The 20,460-nt window shown below is 64.1% G+C and overlaps 5 protein-coding genes across 5 annotated transcripts; 2 read left to right on the plus strand and 3 right to left on the minus strand.

Moving 5' to 3' along the window:
• The first annotated feature begins 91 nt into the window (after positions 1-91).
• Positions 92-2,312, plus strand: CHLRE_01g029100v5 (uncharacterized protein). The gene is made up of 6 exons (XM_043058609.1): positions 92-413; positions 594-680; positions 919-1,045; positions 1,260-1,387; positions 1,627-1,800; positions 1,994-2,312. Exons 1-6 carry the CDS (start codon positions 342-344, stop codon positions 2,054-2,056), a joined length of 651 nt encoding a protein of 216 aa, XP_042928523.1. The 5' UTR covers positions 92-341; the 3' UTR covers positions 2,057-2,312.
• Positions 2,313-2,314: 2 nt separating this feature from the next.
• CHLRE_01g029150v5 (uncharacterized protein) lies at positions 2,315-4,890 on the minus strand. The gene is made up of 5 exons (XM_001689981.2): positions 4,527-4,890; positions 3,916-4,329; positions 3,609-3,729; positions 3,302-3,461; positions 2,315-3,075 (listed from the first exon to the last, which is right to left on the minus strand). The coding sequence occupies exons 1-5, from the start codon at positions 4,742-4,744 to the stop codon at positions 2,690-2,692; spliced, it is 1,299 nt and encodes a 432-aa protein (XP_001690033.2). The 5' UTR covers positions 4,745-4,890; the 3' UTR covers positions 2,315-2,689.
• Positions 4,891-5,030: 140 nt separating this feature from the next.
• Positions 5,031-14,192, plus strand: CHLRE_01g029200v5 (uncharacterized protein). The gene is made up of 16 exons (XM_043058610.1): positions 5,031-5,684; positions 5,774-5,957; positions 6,065-6,149; positions 6,267-6,620; positions 6,709-6,800; positions 6,901-7,174; positions 7,296-7,558; positions 7,707-8,247; positions 8,356-8,714; positions 8,839-9,069; positions 9,192-9,367; positions 9,475-11,498; positions 11,592-11,806; positions 11,906-13,162; positions 13,324-13,552; positions 13,781-14,192. Exons 1-16 carry the CDS (start codon positions 5,104-5,106, stop codon positions 14,050-14,052), a joined length of 7,137 nt encoding a protein of 2,378 aa, XP_042928524.1. The 5' UTR covers positions 5,031-5,103; the 3' UTR covers positions 14,053-14,192.
• Position 14,193: 1 nt separating this feature from the next.
• On the minus strand, positions 14,194-18,260 carry CHLRE_01g029250v5 (uncharacterized protein). Its single transcript, XM_001689982.2, has 9 exons — positions 17,701-18,260; positions 17,555-17,628; positions 17,219-17,325; positions 16,848-16,887; positions 16,523-16,630; positions 16,166-16,278; positions 15,902-15,984; positions 15,501-15,671; positions 14,194-15,301 (listed from the first exon to the last, which is right to left on the minus strand). The coding sequence occupies exons 1-9, from the start codon at positions 17,864-17,866 to the stop codon at positions 15,078-15,080; spliced, it is 1,086 nt and encodes a 361-aa protein (XP_001690034.1). The 5' UTR covers positions 17,867-18,260; the 3' UTR covers positions 14,194-15,077.
• A 283-nt stretch (positions 18,261-18,543) lies between these two features.
• Positions 18,544-20,347, minus strand: CHLRE_01g029300v5 (uncharacterized protein). Its single transcript, XM_001689983.2, has one exon. It carries the CDS (start codon positions 20,286-20,288, stop codon positions 19,440-19,442), a length of 849 nt encoding a protein of 282 aa, XP_001690035.1. The 5' UTR covers positions 20,289-20,347; the 3' UTR covers positions 18,544-19,439.
• Between the last annotated feature and the right edge of the window lie 113 nt (positions 20,348-20,460).

The raw sequence follows: 20,460 nt of genomic DNA on the forward strand, positions 1-20,460 counted from the left end.
ACCTGATGGGGGGGGGCACCGTTTCCTGCTCAATGCAGGGCACCGTCTTCGTGCCTCAGTCACAAGTGAATGCATAGCATTTATCAACTCTACAACCAATTGTTCGTGAACCAGGTCTTGCACAATTACACTCGTCAGCTGCGTCTGTCGGTTTCCCTACTGCGCGCCTCCCGACCGCATTTCAAGCGCAAGCGCTCAACATAAGGACATCATAATCGTAGCTTACACGACACTTAGGCGGACGGCGAGCGCGGGAGACTGTGACGAAGGGGAGACTCCACAAAGCAAATTGGGCGCGGACACAGCGCACAGCGAGCGCCTTCTTCTTGTGAGCCGGGGCCATGGCGCCCACGGCATCGCTTTTTGAGTATGTATCCTCCAAGCTGGATGAGCCACCGCTCACGCCAGAAGAGGTGCGTGGCGACTTGGCCCAAGCACTGGCACACGGCAAGCTTGGCGCCTTCATGCACGCCCACGCCGCTGTTTCTGCGCGGAGGCTGCTTGGCGCATTCGCACGGGCGTCTACGCTAATCTACATGCTCTATCACTCAGGACTATCCGTTCTTTGTGCGTTTCCTGTATATTACCCGCAGCTGGAGTTCATGGCGGAGCACGAGAAAGTGACGATTGTGCCCAACTTCACGCTTAACCTGCCCAACAGCATGCTTACATGCATCGAGGTGAGCCGCGGCCTGCGCCCCCGGTATTCCGCGTGTTACGCAGCGGTGGTCGCGCCTCCCGCCACGCAACGCACTGTCCAAACCCCTCGCAACCGTGCCAAATGGGTCCCGCACGCACGCGTGTGGTGAACTTGGGAACCTTCGCATTCCTCTCGCTCAACTGCGCCCTGTGCTCAAAGCCGCAAACAGTGCTGACATGTTCCTGTGCACGCCATACGTATGCACCCTGCGCCCACAGGGCACGTACGGCCCGTTCCGACCAAACATCCCAGTGGAGGTCCCCCTCTACCTGGCGCTGGCACTCAACCGCCGGAACAAGTGCCGCATCCAGCCACCCGGTTGGATGGCGCGGGAAAAGCTCAAAGGTACGGCAGGGCGTCGCACCTGCATGTCGGCCCGCAGGACTTTGAAACAAGGATAATGGAACGACAGAGAACTGAGCGTGTAGAGGCAACATCAACGCCGTGGCGCCGCCTTACCTCCTATTACTTTCCCTTGCTGCTTCAGCCCTCAGCCCTGCTGCCGGCCCCAACCCCTCCGAGTGGCCCCTCCTGTTGTGAATGTCCCCCCTGCTCGCAGCCGTGCTGGATGAGGAGCGCACCATCCCGCAGTACTTCCAGCCGGTGCCGCAGTACTATGTGGAGACGGCCAAGATGTTGTTCGCGGAGGCGCGGGCCATCTTTGGCACCAACGCCGAGGTCAACGAGGTGCGGTGGGGAGGGAAGCGTGGATGAGCGGCTCATCACGTAATTATACCATGGAGGCAGCGGCCGGCGGCCACCGGAGGGGGGGGGCAGAGGAGTTGTCACGGCAGCACGGGTAGGCATGCTGGCGGTAAGACTCAGGATGGGGCCGTGGCGCATGCTGATACGGCAGCTGGTGTCTTCTTCTCAAGTGCCGCTGCGGGTAGCCCCATCAATCCGGCCGCCCCCTCTACCCCACTCAGATCATGGACCTAGTGGAGGAGCTGAAGAAGGTGCGCAACAGCAAGATTTTGGACGGCCTGCGCAAGGTGAGCGGCCCCATCACCGTCAAGCTCAACAACCTCAGCGCCTCGGAGAGCAACAAGATCCGCCTTCTGTTTGAGAACAGCCTCAACATGTGGCACCAGCTGTCCAAGGTGAGGGACTGGGCACTAGGTTGAGGGGCGTGCAGGCTACCGATTTTAAATGGACAAGAGCCTGTGCGCTGCCGGTACCTGAACGATGTGTGGGTGGTGAGCGCGACAGCGGCAGCGTCAGGTGCTGTTGACCTGTCGGTGATGTAACGCATAACGCATATTCTTGACAACATGCTTGCGTCTGTGGTCGCAGAACGACAAGGAGTGGCAGGAGGTCCGGATGACGGGCACCACCGACACGCCCGCGACACTGTAGAGAGGATACCGTGCACGGCAGCCGAGAGCAGGATGGGAAGCGGGCTGGGATCCATGGCGACTTGGCGGGATCGTGCGTACAACTGTGTGTACCGTACGGTATGGGGGCAGGGCTGGGACCGACATGACCTTGTGGATGCATTCATTCCTGGTTATTGTTGGATTTTGAAGTTTGGTCTTCCACGTTGGATGGGATAGAGGGCGTTGTGCCGTGCGGCTCGGGTGTGACCTGGCACTGCCAGACACATGCGATACATGGTACGCGCCTACGGCTTACATCGCACGCACTCATTAACCGAATATTGAACCGGCTTCTGCCGTGCAACAGACATCCAAGCTCACATGCTATTATACGATGAATGTAAATACCCCAGGCCACCTGGGCACACTGTCGGGACCGTATCTGAATGTTGTCCTACACAACACTAGCATTAAGCTATGCCTAGCCATTTGAGGCCCATGTCCGGATGTCAGTCAAGGCCACACAATACAGCCTAAATTCAGTCCGCGCCCCGACATCGCTCGCTGCACGCTCATGCAAGCCATTCTTCGCACTTTGACGTCCTGGAGCCCAGCCCCTGATAGCTAACGCACCTCAGTCCGCAGCCCCAAACCCCACCGTATAGCCCATGGCCTAATCCAGGTCGTTGATGTCGACCGCGGCCGATATCCCCTCAGCAGCACCGCTTGCCGCGCCCTTCTTCGCCGCCGCCACGCCCTCCCCGCCCTGGCCCTCCGACCCCGACGGGCTGGTCATCGGCGAAAGCGCCGGCGGCGTCGAGCCCTCGTCCGCTGCCGGCGCCTTCCCCCCGCACGGCTCATCCAGCTCCTCGATAAGCACCTGCGCCGTGGGCAGCTGCCGCGGCTGTTGCTGCCGCACCACGTCCAGCTCCGCCTGCGCCGCCTTGACCGACTGCAAGTAAATGGCCGAGTCCGACTCCGCCGCCGCGCCGCTGCCCCAGGCGCCCTCCTGGATGGGCTTGCCGTCCCGCGCCAGGCCCTGCCGAGCGCTTGCCAGCTCTGCAGCCGAGCAAACAAAAGACGCGGCACTGGGTAAGCAGGTGTTCCCCGCCGAATGTCCCCTTCTATTTGGAGTGACCAAGTGTCCTCTATGTGCAGCACCTACCATATCATGCGAGCACGAGACATGTGCAACGCTGTCCATAGGCTTCAGCCTCGCGAGGACCCCTCAACCAAGCTACCTCCCAGCTGCCTCTCCCCGCGTGTGCCCGGCTCCAAGCCCCACCTGCCGGCTCCTCCTCCCCGGGCCGCGCCGTGTACGCCGCCAGCCGCTGCCGCGCCTCCACCAGCTCCTCCGGCTCCTCATCGAACTCGTACTCGCCGTCGCTCATGTCGTCCAGCGCCGGGTCCGTGTCGCCGTCCGGCAGGCCCATGCGTTTGCGCCGCTGCGTCACAGGAAGATGCACGAGGCCGGCGAGCGAGTTGAATCCCACTCTTTGAAGTCCGTGACCGCCCACGCGTGTTATCGATAGTTGCCTACGACCCACAGCAGCGCATATGGTACTCCAACATCAGCAATGCGCCGCCCGCACCTCGCGCCAGCCCGCTGCCCGCATCTGCATCATGAACTCGTGGTTCTTGCGGCTGCGCTCCTCCTCCTCCTCCTTGAGCTGGTTGCGCATGGCCCGCTCGCCCTCCAGGCCGCCCTCCAGCCTGCAGCCGCAAGTGCGACACCGCCGGCACACAGGTCAGGACTGCTTGCGCAACAAGCCAGGTCATCAAGCACACCGATGGTGCGCACTGACCGCAAGCTCCAGCAAACTCCCCCGTGGCCAATGCCAACCCCATGCCAACGTCAGTACGGCACGGCAGTCCCCACCACCAGAGATCCACACGCACCAGGCCTGCGCGATCTTGCGCTCGTTGTCGAACACGGGCCGGTCGTCCAGGTAGGTGAGGCTGGGGATGGAGGTCACCAGCACCTTGCGGTAGTTCTTGATGTTGGACACCACCGGGTTGCCCTTGAGGTACAGGCAGCGCAGGTCCGGGATCTGCTTCAGGATGTCCACAATGCCGGGGTCCTCCAGCTCGTTGTTCTGCAGGTCCAGAGTCTGCAGCGCCTTACACTCGGCCAAGTGGGCCACGGAGTCCAGCGTGACCAGGTGGTTGTGCGTGGCGATGAGCGTTCGCAGCGCCGGGCAGCACGCGAGCCCCTCCAGCTTGGTGAGCTGGTTGTTGCTGATATTGAGCGTGTCGAGGCCGGGCACGGCCTCCAGGCCACTGATTTTCCAGATGCAGTTCTGCTGCACGTACCTGTGGAGGCGGTTGAAGGCGGTTGCGGGGATGGGCGCGCGGGAGGGCGTGCAGGGTAATGGGCCGTGAGGTGGGCTGGGGGCGCGGAAGCATACACTTCTAGTGATGGCATCGGGGTTCTGGCCTCACACATGGCCACCTTGCCAGCAAGGGAGTCGCCTGTCATGCGTGTGCGAGCCCGCGCCACGAATACCCACAGGCACTTCAGGTCCGCCAGTGGTGGCAGCCCCTCCAGCGTCTCCAGCACATTCCCTTCTAGGAAGAGCGCCTTCAAGTTGACGTAGTCCTCAAGACAGGCAATCTGTGAGAACCCCTTGAAGTTGCAATAGAGCTTGTCGTTCAGCGAGGCCGTGCGGTAGAGTCCATTTTGTTTGCAAACCTCTAGAAGAGCTTCCTTAGTCATACAAGCACACATCTTGTACAGTGGTATGTGAAACGCGAGGTCGCAGTGAGCGGGGGAAAGCAAGGGCCGCGGCCCGATGAAGTTTCGCAAAGCACAATACGTGCGCTCTCCGTGAGATACCTATTTAATGCGTTACGATGCTTTGAGTCTATGGCGTGTATCTAAATGACCATCGCAAGCACGAAAACAGTGGGAATTGACCGGCATTGGTGCGCTGGACCCCATCCGCGCTGGAACTCGTCGGAGTCGCTTCACCCAAGGTGTTCCGGCGAGTGGCAAATTTGTGTCACCTGTTATCCTCGACTATCGATGTTCAATTATAATGCCACCCTGCGAACTGTACGCCTGAGAGACAGCTAGGGACAAAAGAAATGCCCGCGGCCGGCGACAGCCAGGCTGCACTGGCAACTGTGGAGGAAAGCAGTGATGTTAGGAAGTTACAAGATGCCCTGGGTACCTTGCATGAGCTGCTGGCTCCGCTGCTCGCATTGCGCGATGGCAGCGTGGACGCGCTGCGCCCCATCGCAAAAACCTGCGGACCTGTTGTAACGCGACTGGTCAAGAGTACCGGCTGTAGGCTTGGTTCTGAGCTGCGCGGCTCCCAGGTTGCAGACATTCTCGGCGATGCAGCGTGCCTCGGCCTTAACGCGCTGGATTGCCTGCGCCCGGTCATTAAAGCGAGCGGGCATGAGCTGGACACGCAGCGCTACGGCTTCATACGCAAGCTGGCTGCGCTAGGGCTGCACGAGCGCGCTCTGGAGCAGGGTCGGGTCTTGCACGCGGCCGTGGCTGCGCACCCCAGCAACGCCGGGGCTCCCGCCGAACTGCAAGTCGCCGCGGTCGCGAATCTGCTCCTTTGCTACGGCGAGCTGGCGCAGCGAGACCCTTACCGCTCCGAAGAACTCTGGCAGGGCATTGGCGCGCCTGTGGAGAGCTTGCTGGACCTGGCACGGTAGGCCCCCAGCCGTGCGCTTGAGACCGGACGCTGCCCAGCTAACCCACATCACCCATTTCTAAAGTTGTAATCCATATGCTGTGCAGGGAAGCAGACAAGGAGGACTGCGCCAGGCGCCTGGAGCCGGTGCTGCGCTGCCTGGGCAAGGCGGTGGGCGCTCTGTTCAGTGCCAGTCTCTCAACCCACCTGGAAGCAAGCACCGTGGCAGCGCAGCTGGCGGCGCTAGTGGCCTGCGGCGACGTGTGCGGGCAGGAGCAGGCCGTTAAGCAGGTCAGGACTGTGGCGCGGCTGCGCCGCAAGAAGGCGTTTGCTGCCCCTTAAGTAATCTGCCTTGCACGGCTCGGTGACTGTGTCTCGTCGTTATCTGCTGATTGCAGCTGCTGGTGGACGACGCAGCTGAGGCTGCCGAGGAGGCGCGGGTGGCGCTGCTGGAGGCCCTGCTAGAGCAGCTGGAGATGCACGGTGCGCGAGCACATGCTGATGAACATGGCGCGGCTGGACGTTGCAGCTTGTGCGCTTCCAACAGCGTGCTGTGTTTGATGCGTCTCATGTGTGCTTCTGCGTGTCCCGTGGCCGCAGGTGCACTTCCCGACGTGCTCTGCTGCTCGCTGCACAAGCTTGCGTTGGGCCTGGTGCAGGGCCGCATCAGCGCTCTTACTGTGGCGGCTCACAGGCCACACCCGCTAGCAGCCATCGTCCAGGCGGCTCTTTCGGTGCCGGCATGTGCTCCGGTTATGGCGCCAGCGGAGCGACAGAAGCAGCAACATCCCCTCGCAGCAGCTCTGGCGAGAATGCCTCAGGCAGCCAGCGCCATGAGTGAGGAGCAGAAGCTCAGCTTGTCCGACAGGTGGCTGCGCTGGTGCTGCCTGGACGTGCTGCGCGTGTCGGTCGCAGGCGTGCTAACGCACCTGCTTAACAACCCGCAGCGGGCAGGTGAGGCTTGATCCTTGAACATAGCTGGACGCAGCGTCCTGACCCCACCGTAAACGCATCTACTAAAAGAACATTTTGCTGGACGCAGGTGGCCATCTACCCGCCGTCGCTGTGTGCATGCGCGCACTCGCGGCCGACAGCCTGCAGCTGCTGCACCAATCGCCGGGCAGGGCCTCGACGGTAGGCGCCGTGTTAGAGACAAGCACTAGCAACACCATGCGCCGGCCAGCCCAACAACGTTTGGCAGTACTGATCATGCTGACCCGGCACGTATTCGCAGGTGGTGCCCAGCGGCTGCTCCGCCGCGACCCTGGCGTGTCGGCTCATGGCCGCCCACCGCACGAGCACCGGCCAGCTGGCGGGGCTGCACGAGGACGTGGCGGCGGGCGCCAAGCTGCTCCGCGACCTACTCAGCGCCTCATCGCAGCGGCCGCAGCAGCAGCCGCAGTCGACAAGCATGAACGACGAGGAGCAGGACGGACCATGCAGCGGCGCTGCTGACGCGGTGACGCCTGGGATGCTGCAAAGCCTGTCTGCATCCATGGGCAACGCAGGTGAGCGCCATGGTCACAGCAACTGTGGTTGCCAGCGGGCTCGGATCTGCTGCCGAATGGCCCAACACGCCTGCGTAAGGAAAGCCTACTGAGCACTAAACGCTGCCGCAACCCTTTCCAGGTCTGGATCTGCTTCAGGCGCAGCATGTGGCACCTGCGGCCGAGCTGCTGCAGCTGTCTGCAGATCTGGCGCTCAGGCGCGCACAAGCGCTACATGGTGCCGCAGCAGGCACGATGGCCGACCCCGCAACGACCGCAGCAGCGGCGGCGGATGTGGCTGCCGTGGTGAAGAAGTGCAAGGCGCATGTGTCTGCGTTGCAGCAGGTGTCGGACCTGGAGGGCGTCATGGCCGCATCAGCAGCCTACCTGGCGCAGCTGCATGGGGTAAGCACGTGTGCGTCTTCTTCCGGGGGACTGCTTGGTTTTCCACAATGCCAATTACCGTTTGCCTTTGCGGATGCGAGGGATGCCCTCGGCCAATCGCGCCTTTGCCTATACGGTAACTCTGGCCCCGTGCTCCCCATGTCTGCAGCTGTGCGAGGCCCATGTGGCCCTGCCGCTGGTGAAGCTGTACGTGCGCGCCAGCCTGACGCGGGCACATAACGCCGCGGCAGCTGCGCATACAGCGGCGTGTAGCAGTGCAGCCGAGCCGGCGCACTCAGCGCCCTCCACGCCCACAGCGCCTGCCGCGCCAGGGCCGGCGGCACCATGCAAGGCGCGGCGGGCAGGGCGCGCCAGGGCGCAGGAGGTCCAGCCAAAAGCGGCAGCCAAGGCCCCGCGGGGGCGCACGCGGCTGGCGCTTGATGCGGACACCAACACAGATGCTGGCGATGGCGCACCCGTCAAAAGCATCAGCCTGCAAAGCGCAGCCGGCGCGCCACCGGTGCCAATGCCGGCCGAGTCCCTTAGTGTCTTACAGGCAATGGTTTCTGCAGTGGAGTCGGGCGCTGCGCCAGCCGGGCTGCTGGGCTGCTTGGACGTGTACGCAGCTCCAGAGCTTGAGCTGGCGGCGGCGGAGTGCCGGCGGATGGCTGACCCGCGACTGCAGCAGGCGCATGCCGACGCTGTTGTGGGTGAGTGCTGCCGTGGCATGCCACACGTTTAGAGGACAGCTGCCGTTGCTGCTCGGAAAGCTATCACTACCGCTTGGCAAGTATTTCTATTGCGGTTGTACAATGCAGGCGCCCTATTCCGCTGTGCGGAGCGGCGGGGTGCTGAAATGGCACCGGTGCTCCGCGCCCGTGCGCTGCTGCTGCGTGCGCTGCTGGGCTGTCCCAATGGCGCGGCCGCTGTCGCCCAGGCAGGCCGGGACCTGCAAGAGGCGTGTGAGCTGCTTGATGGGCAGTTGCAGGAGCAGGGACTGGGGCATATCGCAGCACGACCGGGTGCGGGCGGTGGCGATGACAGCGAGGACGACGCTAAGGAGCAGGCGGGCGGCCAGGCGCTGTCCGCGGCCGCACTGGGGTTGCTGGACTCGGCCGCGCTTGCGCATGCGCAGCTGGGCCTGTGGCTGGCGCAGCAGCGCATGGCAACGAGCCAGGTGAGAGGGACGGGTTTCAGTTTAGGCGGGTCCATCAGATACAAGTTGCGTGAGACATACCACCAGACACGACCGTCATGGCCAAGTTCGTTGCTATCTCACGAATCTTCGCCGTCTGTTGCAGGCATGCGACGAAGCCATGGAGCACGTGGGCAAGGCGGCGCGGCTGTGGGCCCGCATCCTGGCCTGCCGAACCTGCCATAGCTCGGTCAGCCAGCTGCGCATGCCCCAGGCTTCGCTGCAGGCACTGCTGCAGGCGCACCACCTGGTGCACCTGCTGGCCGGCTCCTTCCCCCGTGAGGCCTCGCAGCTGCGCCGCGTCACGCCGCGGCTGGTGTCCTGGCTGGCCCAGCAGGTGGGTGCAGCCATGTTCGGGTGTCCTTGCCACTGCCGCGGAGGCCGTTGGGAGTGATGTAAGGCACCTGATTTGCGGTCGACTGGCCTGATTTGCTATGATTGGGCCTGCGTTGCCTGCAGGTCAAGTTGCGGGAGCAGCACGTCTATCTGCTGCTTACGGCACTGCCCGACAGCACGTGCGCGACTTGGGCCATGGCGGCAGCGCCGGCAGCTTCCTTGGCGGAGGCAGCTGCTGAGGCGGTGGAGGCGCCCAGCACGAAGTTGGGCGAGCTGCTGGAGCTGATGCAGCCTATGAGGTGGGTTGCACTGCGTGCGGCAGCCCTTTGTGGGGTTTTATGACCTGCGGCAACTTACAGACTGTTGACGTTGGCCTTGTGCCGGTGTCGCCACACGGTGCATGCAGGGCTGCACCACTGCTAGACCACCAGGCGCTGGGCAGCGCGGCCGCCGGGTGCGCGGCCGAGCTGGAACGGGGCGGCTTCCTCCGGCACGGCCCCGCGCCGCTCCTGCTACGCTGCCGCTGCCACCAATCGGCCGCCGCCGCTTACCTGCGCGCCGGTGACACCGCCAACGCGTACGTGCAAGCACAGGAGGCGCTCCGCCTCACCTGCGGCCTCTTCGCCCTGGTGGACACCCCCGATCCCAGCCCTGACTCGGCCGTGCCCTCGCATGCGGCATCGGCGGCATCAGCCTCTGGGCGGGGTGCGGGCGCAGGCGCAGCCAAACCCACGCCTGCTGAGGCCGCGGCTGCGGCCGTGCAGTCGGGCGCGGCCACCAGCGCTCATGACTACGCTGTCCGCGATGAGGACAACGAGCCCAAGGACGAGTTCGAGGACCTGGGCCGCCGCCCGGGACAGCAGCAGCAGGCAGCGGCGTCTGGGGATCCACAGCGTGAGGTGGTAGGGGTGGAGGGCAGCAAGCAGAGCGCTCTGGGCGTCAGTGCGGGCCTGGGCTGGGCCGTTGCGGCGGCGCACCTTGCGTCGCTGTACCAGGCGGCGCGCGTGTTTGAGGCGTCGGGGTGCGTCGAGGACGCCATGTGCCTGTGGAGAGAGTGCGCTCGTGCGGCCGCTGCGTTCGGCGTGCGCTCGCTACAGGCGCTCAGCTGCTGCTGCCTGGCCGACGTGGCGTGCCGCCGCGTGGACGCAGCTGGCGCGGCGGCAAGTCTGCAGGAGGCAGAGGAAGCGGTGGGACGAAGCTGCAGCCCCGCAGATGCCAGTGGAGCAAGCCATGGCGCCATTGCGGCGGAGGCGGCCTTGGTTTGCGCCAACCTGTGCGCCGCACAGGCCCGCCGCAGCCTTCTGGAAGGCGCTACCGACAAGGCGCAGGCCGCAGCCACTCGCGGCGTCGGCGCCCTAACTGACGTCGGGGGCGGAGCGTTCGGGTGGCTCTCGGTCAGTGCACAGAGCAGGCTAGCACGGCTGCGAGCGGAGGTGCAGCTGAAGCTGGGACAGTCTGTGGCCGCGTCCAACATCACGCGTGACGCGGTCGTGCACCTCCAAGAAGCCGCATCTGCTGCAGCGGCAGATGCAGCGGCGGAGAGCACCGAGGCCGGCAGTGCTGGGCCGGAGGTCCTGTGGCCAGTTGACTACGGGCTGCTGCTATCACAGCAGGCGGCGGCTTCCAGGGCCAGTGGGTCAGGCCAGCCCGGGTCAGGCGAGCGTGGAGGTGCGCCTGTGGTGGTCGGCCTCTGCAGGCATGGAGCAGGGCAAGCGGGCCCTGGCAACAATGACACGGACATGGGCTCTGAGGCCCCTGACGGCAAGCCGAAAGCAGATCAGGACCAGAGCAGCAAGCGGGGTGGCGCGAGGGGCAAGGCCGGCGCAGCGTCGAGCAAGGCCTCCAAGGCCACGGGCCCGGAAGGCAACAGCGCGACAAGCACCATGAGCCCTGGGCAGGCCTCCACGTCCCATGTTGCCCCGCTCTTGCTGGCTCTGCGGCTGTGCTGGCAAGTGCCACTGGCAGCAACACACGCCGCACGGCAGCTGCTCCGCCTTGCCGTGGCGCTGGGGCTGCCGCACGCGGCCGCAATGTTCATGCACCTAGCCAACTGCGCCTCCTACCCGCAGCAGCAGCTCCTGCAGGAGCAGATGCGCCGTTACCTGGCACGCATGACGACAGCCGGGGCAGCGGCCATGGCACACGATGAAGCGGAGGCTGGGAGCGAGAGCGACGTGGATGACGAGCGGCGCGGCAGCGGCGCCTCTGCCAGCAGCTCAGGCGGCTGCCGGACAGCGGCGGCAGCCGGCGATGTCCGTGAGGCGGCGCTGCGCCTGGTGGCGGAGCTGTGCGACAGCGGGCGCGGCGCCACTTGTGCAGGTGGCGACAGCACAGCTGCGCTGGAGCGCGGTGCTGAGGCCTGGGTGCGCGAGGCTCTCGGGTGTCTGCCGGCCGACTGCGTTGTCGCCAGCATTATGGAGGACCGGGAAGGTATGTTACCGTGCGCACTGCTGCTACGGTACCTGTCTTGATGTCGGCCCTGTGGACGCACACTTGAACATGTATGGTCACCTGTGCTTGTAGACCACGTTGTGCTGCTGGGGAGACTGGCGCGCGGCGGGCCGCCTCTGCTCGTCATGCTGCCGGGCCCACGGGAAAGCGGCACGCAGGGTGGCGGCGATAGCCATGTTGGTGGCTGCCTGGGGCAGCTGCAGCGGCTGCTGGAGGACAGCGGTGACAGCATGCGCACTGACCAGGCAGCAGCCAGCTCGCAGAACCAGAAGGCGCAATGGTGGAAGGTGCGAGGGGCTGCTGGAAAGGCCGGGAATCCACGAGTCCTGTTGAGCTGTGTAGTGACTTTACCTGCTCTCCGGTGCCTGGCTCATTGCGCATCACAGGCGCGGACGGCATTGGACGCCTCGGTGAGCAAGCTCTTGCAGCAACTGGACTCGGACTGCCTGGGCGCCTGGCGCTGCCTGCTGCTGCCGCTGCCCGCCAGCCACCGTGGGGTGCTGGCCGGCGCTGCCGCCGCCTTTGTCGGGGAGCACGTGACCGGCGGCGGCGCCGCGCCCGCGGCGGGCATTGCAACAGCTGTAGCACAGGAGCTGCTGACGGTGGCTATGGCCAATATGGGCCAGCTCGGGAGCAACGAGGTAGGCACCGTCCTTCGGACGGTGTGCGGCGGGATCAGCGGCGGCACGAGCTGCAACACCGACGTGGCGGCACTCGCTGCGGAGCTTGCTGCCGCCCAGGCGGCGGCATGCATGGCGCTCTTGCACCTGCCTCAACCCGCAGCAGGGCCAACCGCTAGTCCCGAGCCGGCACCAGCAAAGCCCGCACCTGCTCCTGCTGCGGTGGCAGAGCCAGTAGAGCCCGTGCCAGTGCAGCCGCGGGCGAGACGGCCAGCAACGGCCGGCGCGTCCGCTGCAACAGCAAGCAGCTCCGCACGCGCCGTGCCGGGGGCGCGGGCGCGGCCAGGGCTCGCGGCCAGGCCCGTTGCAACGGAGGCGGTGCGCCGGACCACGGCCGCGGCAGCAGCAAACATTGCCGCTAGCCTGGAGGCGCTGACGGTGGAGGACGATGCGGCATCCACGTCTGCTGCCCCTGCAGCTGACCAGCCGGCCCGATCCCGACGGGCGCCCCGCCTGGCGGCTATGCAGAGCGAGTCTGCCGCCAGCGCCGCCTCCAAGGCGCCACCGACCCGCGGCCTGGTTGCAGCCAGCAAGGCCGGAGCGCGCACGGCTCGAGCGGCACCGGCGCCCGCAGCTACATTAGCCACGACTGAGAGGGTGGCGACACTTAGCAAGGCGCGCACGCCAGCGCCTGCAATGGCATCTGAAGTGGCGCAGCAAGGCACGGTGGCCACTTCCAACGGCGGTGCAGCCGGCAGCTGCCCGCTGCTGCTAGTGCTCAGCCCCTGTCTGCACGCGCTCCCGTGGGAGAGCATGCCGTGCCTCCGCGGCCGCAGCGTCAGCCGCGTGCTGTCGCTGCCCGCCTGCTGCGGCGCCGCGGCGGCGGCCTTCACAAGCGGTGGCGGCCGGTCGTCGCCAGCCGCGCTGCCGACGTCGGCGTTCTACCTGCTCAACCCCAGCGGTGACCTGGCGGACACGCAGAGTGCGTTCCAGCAGCTTCTGGAGGCGCAGGCCGGCTGGCAGGTGAGCATGGTCTACACGGCTGCCTATACTTGCAACACACACAAACACCCAAGTTTCTTCCTTTATGCTCTCAAACGCACGGTGTGAGAACCATCTTAGGAAGCATCGTCCTAGCTATTGCCTGGTCTCACAGTCATGGTTTGCTTGCTCCTTATTGACAGGGTGTGGTTGGGCAACAGCCGAGCGCCCGTGCGCTGCTGGCCGCGCTGGCGAACCACGAAGTGTTCTTGTTCCTGGGGCACGGCAGCGGCGAGCAGTACCTGCCGCTGCCGGCGCTGCGCAAGCTGCAACGCTGCGCTGCGGCCGTGCTGATGGGCTGCAGCAGCGGCCGCTTGCGCCTGCACGGAGCATACGACCCTGCGGGCGCGGTCGTCGCTTACGCCGTCGCAGGTGCGGCCTCTTGCTGGGTACACTGTGACTAGGTATTGCACCACTGCCCGGCAATCACGCATGCTGCACCCAAGCCACCTCACACCACCCGATCAGCCACTCTACAGCCGTGTGACGCGCTGCCCTCCTGGCCACGGCTGGTTTCGGGTTCTGCGTTTCGGTTCACCGTATTTGGCATTGGCTTCGACCGCCCTCCCCGTCACGCCCGCGCCCATTACCGACCCGCAGGCAGCCCGGCCGTGGTGGCCAACCTGTGGGACGTCACCGACCGCGACATCGACCGCTACTGCCAGGCGCTGCTGCGCAACTGGCTGGGTTGCGCCGACCCCCAGGCGGCGGCAGCGGCGGCAGCGGCAGGGCAGGAGGACGAGGAGCAGGAGGCGCAGCCTGTGGGCTGGGCGGGACTGGGGCAGGCCGTGGTCAGCAGCCGGGGCGCCTGCCGGCTGCCACACCTGATTGGCGCGGCGCCGGTGTGCTACGGCCTGCCGCTGCATCAGTGATGTACAGCTGTAGACCGGTAGAAGAGGAGGTGATTGGCAGGAGGTAGCGGGCGGAGCACGTGCTTCTTGTTTGATGCTCGGATAGCAGCACTCTGTTGGGTAGGCTTCAGCACAGGCACGCGGAAAGGGGACTGATGAGGGGCGCGTGCACAGTTACAGTTCCAACCGGGTTGCCTTGATCAGTCTCAATTTTTAGGCTCTGTCATCACTTAAGCCTGCCGCGCCACGCACAAGATGAATGTGGATGAAATCGTCGACAAATGTATGGAACCATCATGGCTGCGCTGCCACCAACTTAGTCCACCCATGCAGCAGACTAGATCACCGTCTGTCCAGGGGTCTGTCACACCTGGCCACGCCTGTGACAGCATGAACCCATGCCCATGAAGGGAATGGCTCCAACCCCAGTCAGGTCACTCGGGGAGGCAAATGCCCAGGTGCCGGGCTGCCTGCATGCCACTACACTACTTGTACAGCCGGAGGAATGGCGCCGCGACGTACAGCCTCTGTTGCTACACCGCACCCAACTCCGAACCAGGCCACAACACTACTCGAAGACACACAGACGTCTTATGGTACAAACACGGTAAGCTGAAATACAACTTGCACTCTGCGGTGGTGCAGGGCCCGGCGCCATGCCGCCAGACGACTGACCACGGCAACTAAATTACAGGGGAGTTATAGCACAAAGCCACAAGAAGGGCATAGAATTGGCGCGCCATAAAAACTGACTTTTGTCTACAAAACGCTGCATGATAGCCCGCACCGCTAAGCTGCGCGCACGTACGGCCACAATCAACACCAACAAAACGACTAGGGTGCTGGTACACCAGCCTACGCTTGCCTTCCTCTAACCACACTCCTTTCAAGCCCGCTCCTAACGCCGCACCACGATTGTATGCCATCCCCCACGCCTCTGCCTGCACTCCCGTTTTCGTTGGTTTTGGTTTAGTTTGGGCTGGTACCCAACCATCTCCGTGCCTCTCCCATCCTGCCTCCCTCCCTAACCTGCGCAAACCCCGCCCTCACGCCACGCTGGCGTCGCCACGCAGCGACTCAGGCAGCCCCAGGCTCGCCGCGTAGCTGCTCAACAGCTCCGAGCCCTCTGCGAAGCTGTCCAGTACGAAGTACCGCTTCTGGAAGCCGTCCTTGTACGCCATGCGCGGCTGCGGCCGGAAGGGGTCCAGGCGCTCCAGGGCCGCTGCGCCCGAGGCCATGTGCGCCAGCTCGCCGTAGCTGGACAGGATGCCTACGTGTGTGTGTGTGTGTGTGTGTGTGTGTGTGTGTGTGTGCGCATGCGCGTGCGTGTGTGTATGATGTATGTTAGGAGTGAGGGAAGGAACGTGCGTATACCGTGCATGCGCGCACAGCGGCCGAACACCACACACTGCAGACCGCAACGCAGCGCACGCGACCACGCGTGCATGACACATCCAGCAAATCCCTACCTGCGCCGAAGGCCTTGACCTGGTCTCCCTCTCGCACCACCCCAAACTCCACCGTGTGCCAATACACCTTGGTCAGGTGCCAGATCTGTTTGTCGTCCGCGGCCAACGAGGCCAGCCCAATGGTCTGGATCAGCCGGGCGTAGGCGGGGTCGGCCAGCAGCGGCACGTGGCCTGTGTGGGCAGAGTCGGGGCGGGGACGGGGGCGGAAGCGGATGGTGGGACCGTTAGAGGGCAGCTGGTGGATGGGGACTCAGGGAGGGCTTATCAGCACGTACAGGTAGGCTGTATGGAAGCGCGGCCATGGTCTGTGTGCCTACTGCCCCCGCGGTTGTGGTTCAAAGCGTTCACCCCAGCCGTAATATTGGCCGCCAAGGCACGCACGCATGCACGCACGCACGCACCAATCAGCTCGTGCACCACATCCGGCTCGGGGGTGTAGCTTGGCTTGGAGGGGTGGCGCATGTACTGCGTGGAATGGAAGTGCCTGCGGGGCGACAGCGGCGGGCCCGCCGCAGCCGGGTCAGTGACACCGTCCCGGCTTTCGTCGGTCCCTGCACTACCAGCGGTACGCTACGCACCTGAGATCTCCCGCAAACATGACGTGCCAATCTTGCCACCCGCAGCCCCGCATCACAGAAAGTAATTGCAATCCCGGAGCCACTCACTTGAACGCCAGGCCCGCCAGGAAGTGGCGCGGGTGCATCAGCCCCGCCACCGGCCGCACCGTCCAGCCGGTGGTGGACCGCAGCACTGTATTCATCTCCTCCAGCTGCGGCACCTGGAGGGGGGCGGCGAGTGAGGGAGCGTGTGTGCAGGATGGGGGGGGGGGAGCGGTGGGGGTGCAGGGATGAGTAGCGTGAGCCGTAACACTGGGTGCGGCACGCGCGGGGCGGGCAAGCACGTGGCAGGAGCACGAGCGCGAAAGCGCTGGGACAGGCCGACGTGTAGGGAAGCGAGCTGGCGTGTCTACGAGTCAGCGGCCGTCACAAGCAGCAGTGAGCGATTTACGGCCCCGCACGCACCCTGCCCTTGCGGAAATCGAATAGGGTCAGGCAGCGCAGGTACTCGCGGCAGGCGTGTTGCGGCAGCAGCCCCGACAGCTCCTCCAGCACCGCGTCCCATGTGGCCACCTGGGGGGGAGGCACATGTGCATCAGATTACCGTGTCATAAAGTGGGTTTCTGTAAGCTTTGGTTGAGCCGGCGGGTGCCCAAGCATGCACCTCTGGAACCGCAAGGCGGCAGGGCATGTGCGCGCAAGTGGGTGGGCGGTGGGGGTGGCAAGGACCGCGGCGCGGGGCCACACATGGCTTCCGTTGCGGGAGCCCGCGTGGCCGGACAGAACCCACCTCAGCGGGAGAGTACTCCACATCAGGTATGGGCGTCCCTCTGCGACACAGGCATCGGATGTGCCGCGCGCTCGTCAGTTGCAATGCTGCGGTGCCGGGGCGTGGGCCCCCAGGTGTTGGCGTGCGCGTGAGGGCCCCGGCGGCGTGGTGTGGGCGGCGTAGCCCAAGGTTTGGGTGTGGCAAGCCAGGCTCTGGGCATGCGAGCGCTGGGTATAACGGAGAGAAAGCTGGACCCACAACACCACAGCAGAAACACTGGACGCACTCTCTGTTTTAGTAGCATCCCAGCGATTACCCAGTCCGCGCTACTATGCGCCTCCGCCCACGCCGCTGTACCGTATCCACCATAGCTCCCATTCACCCACACGCACATGCGGTGTGTCTTGGCCATCTCAGCTAGCCAAGCTCGCCGCTGCTTGTAGGCCGGGTCGTGGAAGCCGGGGTGGTCCTCAGCGAGGTCGGCGCCAAATCCCAGGATCTGTGTCATAGAAGTGAGCGCGACGCGGAAAATGGAGGCAGGAGCGTGAGCTCCGGGGTAGCACTGGGGGACTCGAAGGGAGGGGGTTGCATACAGATGCATTGCTGGGACTGGGAGGCTAAGGCGGACTGGTGCAGGTGACGGGAGGTAGGCGAGAAACGGACGAAGGTGCACGGGCGAAGTCCTGCGGTCGCGGCCGACGCCGCAGTGCACCTCTGGATCCGCTCACCTGCCCGTTGTCAACATCGTGGATACTGAGTATGCGTTGGGATGTTGAGGTTGTGGCGTCAGAGGCCGTCGACGCTGCACCAGCCCAAAGTTGCAACATCAGGAGTCAGCAAGATTGGGCTCAGTCAAAAGCGGCGTTGTGCCTACCTTGTGGGCGTATATGCCGCTCCACAAGTGTTGAAGGGCGCGGTGCTGACGATATCCAGCGGGCGCGAGGTCGACGTGACGGTCCCGCGCAGAGCTGCAGGTTGTCGTGTGTTGTTTGTCCACCTCTGGCTGACAGGAGCAGCGCTCCCTGACGCAGCGCCAACATCGAATTCGGCTCAACTTCCGGGCTTTCGCGTTGGTTTCAGGCGTTGCGCCCCGCTTTCTCGACACTGCGCGCTCGTTTACCACTGCCAAACCGATTTGATGCTACGATTGGTGTTAGGAAAGCGCGATATTGCCGTGTGAAGACTCGTATGTCCCGCCCAAACAAGGCGAAAGGCCAGGCCAGCGACTCGGGTTTCAAGCGTTAAACGTCCGTTGAGCTGTGTAAAAAGTTGACGTAGAAACAATCTCTCAAAGGCCCGGCTTCCTGCGAGAGCGCTTGAGACACCTCACGCTGACGCCATACAGACGGTTGGCGCCCGCGGACGAGGCCTCCCATCCCCGAAGACATTCCAAGCTTGGTGTTGTCCCCCGCCCCTGTTGTGACCCACCGGGACTCTGACTCTGAGCTCACCCGAAAGTGTCAGTGCTTGTTAGATGTATCTGACCGGCGCACTGCGCATGTGCGGTTGGGCTGGATGCAAGTCGCCACGCGCCGCACCCTCGTCTGTGCTGGCGCCTGCTGGCTCGCCTGACTTCCCGAGCCTCGATGTCCTGACACAAATGGAACCCAGCCAAGTCCACCCCATGAGTCCACCCTTCATTCTTGTACTCCCAGACTCCCGGCATTCCTACTGCGGCCCCTTGATTCCCAGCACTCGTTGGTGTGCAGTTAGGCGCAAAGAATGGGCATTACATGCACTCGCTCATCAAGGTTCACCTACCGACCCGCATCCAACCAGCATGTGCCTAAATAACGCCCTGCACCCCAACAGCGGACGCGCAACCAGTCCACAGCACAGCGCCCAGCGTGGCAACACACCCCGGCGAAACATCCTGTCAATCCACCTCCGCTAGCTCGTGTCCAGACTGGTCTCCCAACTCATGTACTGCCTACCTACGTGGCCGGATGCGTGGCGTGCAAACCCCATGGTGCAAAATTGGAGTGCACTGCACATGCTCCGAACGTTCTTCAAAGCAAACACACAACGCCGCCGATTCTGAGCGACGTGCAAGCCTTATCCGGGCGAACGTACTTCATGGAAACCGCCTCCTATCTAACAGCATACCCAGGCGCAAGCAAAGCTGACCCGCGGCTCCTTCCGGGCGCCACGCTAGCTGATCCGCCCTCGCCACAACGGCCTGGTGCCCGTCGGCAGCCACACAAAACCCCTGCCGTACCTCTATCCCCGTCACTGCTGACCGATCAGCAACACAACCATTATCACAACAGCGTTTCGAACGTCAATGGGCACACAGGGCACACAGCTAGCTATGCCTACCGTGACATGCGGGGCGCGCACGGCAGCCCAAGAGCCGCTGCATTGCACGCCCTGCCTCACGCCACATTTATGCCTAGTCAACCGCTGCGCTCGTATGTTACCCCGCGAAGTCATCACACAATCAAGTCAGAGGACACATCACGACACATGAACTGATTTTAGTCAAGCACTTGCAAGTAGATGTACAAAGGCCCTTTCATGCCTGCGGCGGCCGCTGCAACTCGCAGAACGTGCTGACAGCCCTCTAGCCCGGCGCGCTGGTCATGTCTGGTGCCCCATTACTCATCTGTCAAATTACGGCTTCGCCTTAGGCCCCGCAGCGTTGCAGATCGTTACGAATGCCGCGCCCTTTAGCGAGGCGCCGCCGACCAGGAAGCCGTCAATGTCCTCCTGCTTCGAGAGGTCCTTGCAGTTGGTGTCGCTGACGGAGCCGCCATAGATGATGCGGAGCTTGTCGGCGACAGCCGCGCCGAGCTTCTTAGCGCAGTATTGGCGCAGGTAGGCGTGCACCTCCTGCGCCTGCTCCGGCGACGCCACCACGCCCGTGCCGATGGCCCACACTGGCTCATACGCGAGCACGACCTTAGTCCAGTCCTTCACCTCGTCAACAAGTGCATCCATCTGGGCGTCCAGAACCTTGAACACAGAGCCGCTGTTGCGCTGCTCGAGAGTCTCGCCAATGCAGGCGATTACACCGAGACCCGCGGCCAGGGCGTGCGAAGTCTTCTTCGCCACCACCTCGTTGGACTCGCCGAATAGCGAGCGGCGCTCCGAGTGACCCAGAATAACCCACGGCACGCCGAAATCAGTCAGCTGCTCAGCGCTGACCTCGCCGGTGAAGGCACCATTGCCGCCGATCCAAGCGTTCTGAGCCGAGAGCTGGTACTTGTCCCGGTCGAGGTGCTGCATGACGTAGTCGATGTAAATGAAGGGAGGGGCCACAACCACGTCCACACCCCGAGGGATAGTGCCAGCGTTGAGCTCATCGACAAGCTTTGCGACGTTTGCCACGCTGCCGTTGCACTTCCAGTTGCCACCCACGAAGAACTTGGCGCTGCTGGCACACACGACCTCAACACGCTGGCTACGGCTCGCCCGCGAGCTGCGAGCGGCACTGGCACGCTGAACCTTGCAAAGCTGCATTTTGCTTGTGGTGTTGGGCGAGTGGGGCTAATGAATGAAATTTAAAAGCAGTGCAGAGGTGTAGCGTAGCACAGACGGCTGGTGGGCGGACTTGGGCAAAAGGTGCCGCAGCTAATCCGCTCGAGCCATCGGCGGAGGCGCGTTCTCACGCCCGGCTGCCACAGATCACCCC

Source organism: Chlamydomonas reinhardtii, chromosome 1 (genome assembly GCF_000002595.2).
Source record: "Chlamydomonas reinhardtii strain CC-503 cw92 mt+ chromosome 1, whole genome shotgun sequence".
Taxonomy (NCBI): Eukaryota; Viridiplantae; Chlorophyta; class Chlorophyceae; order Chlamydomonadales; family Chlamydomonadaceae; genus Chlamydomonas; species Chlamydomonas reinhardtii.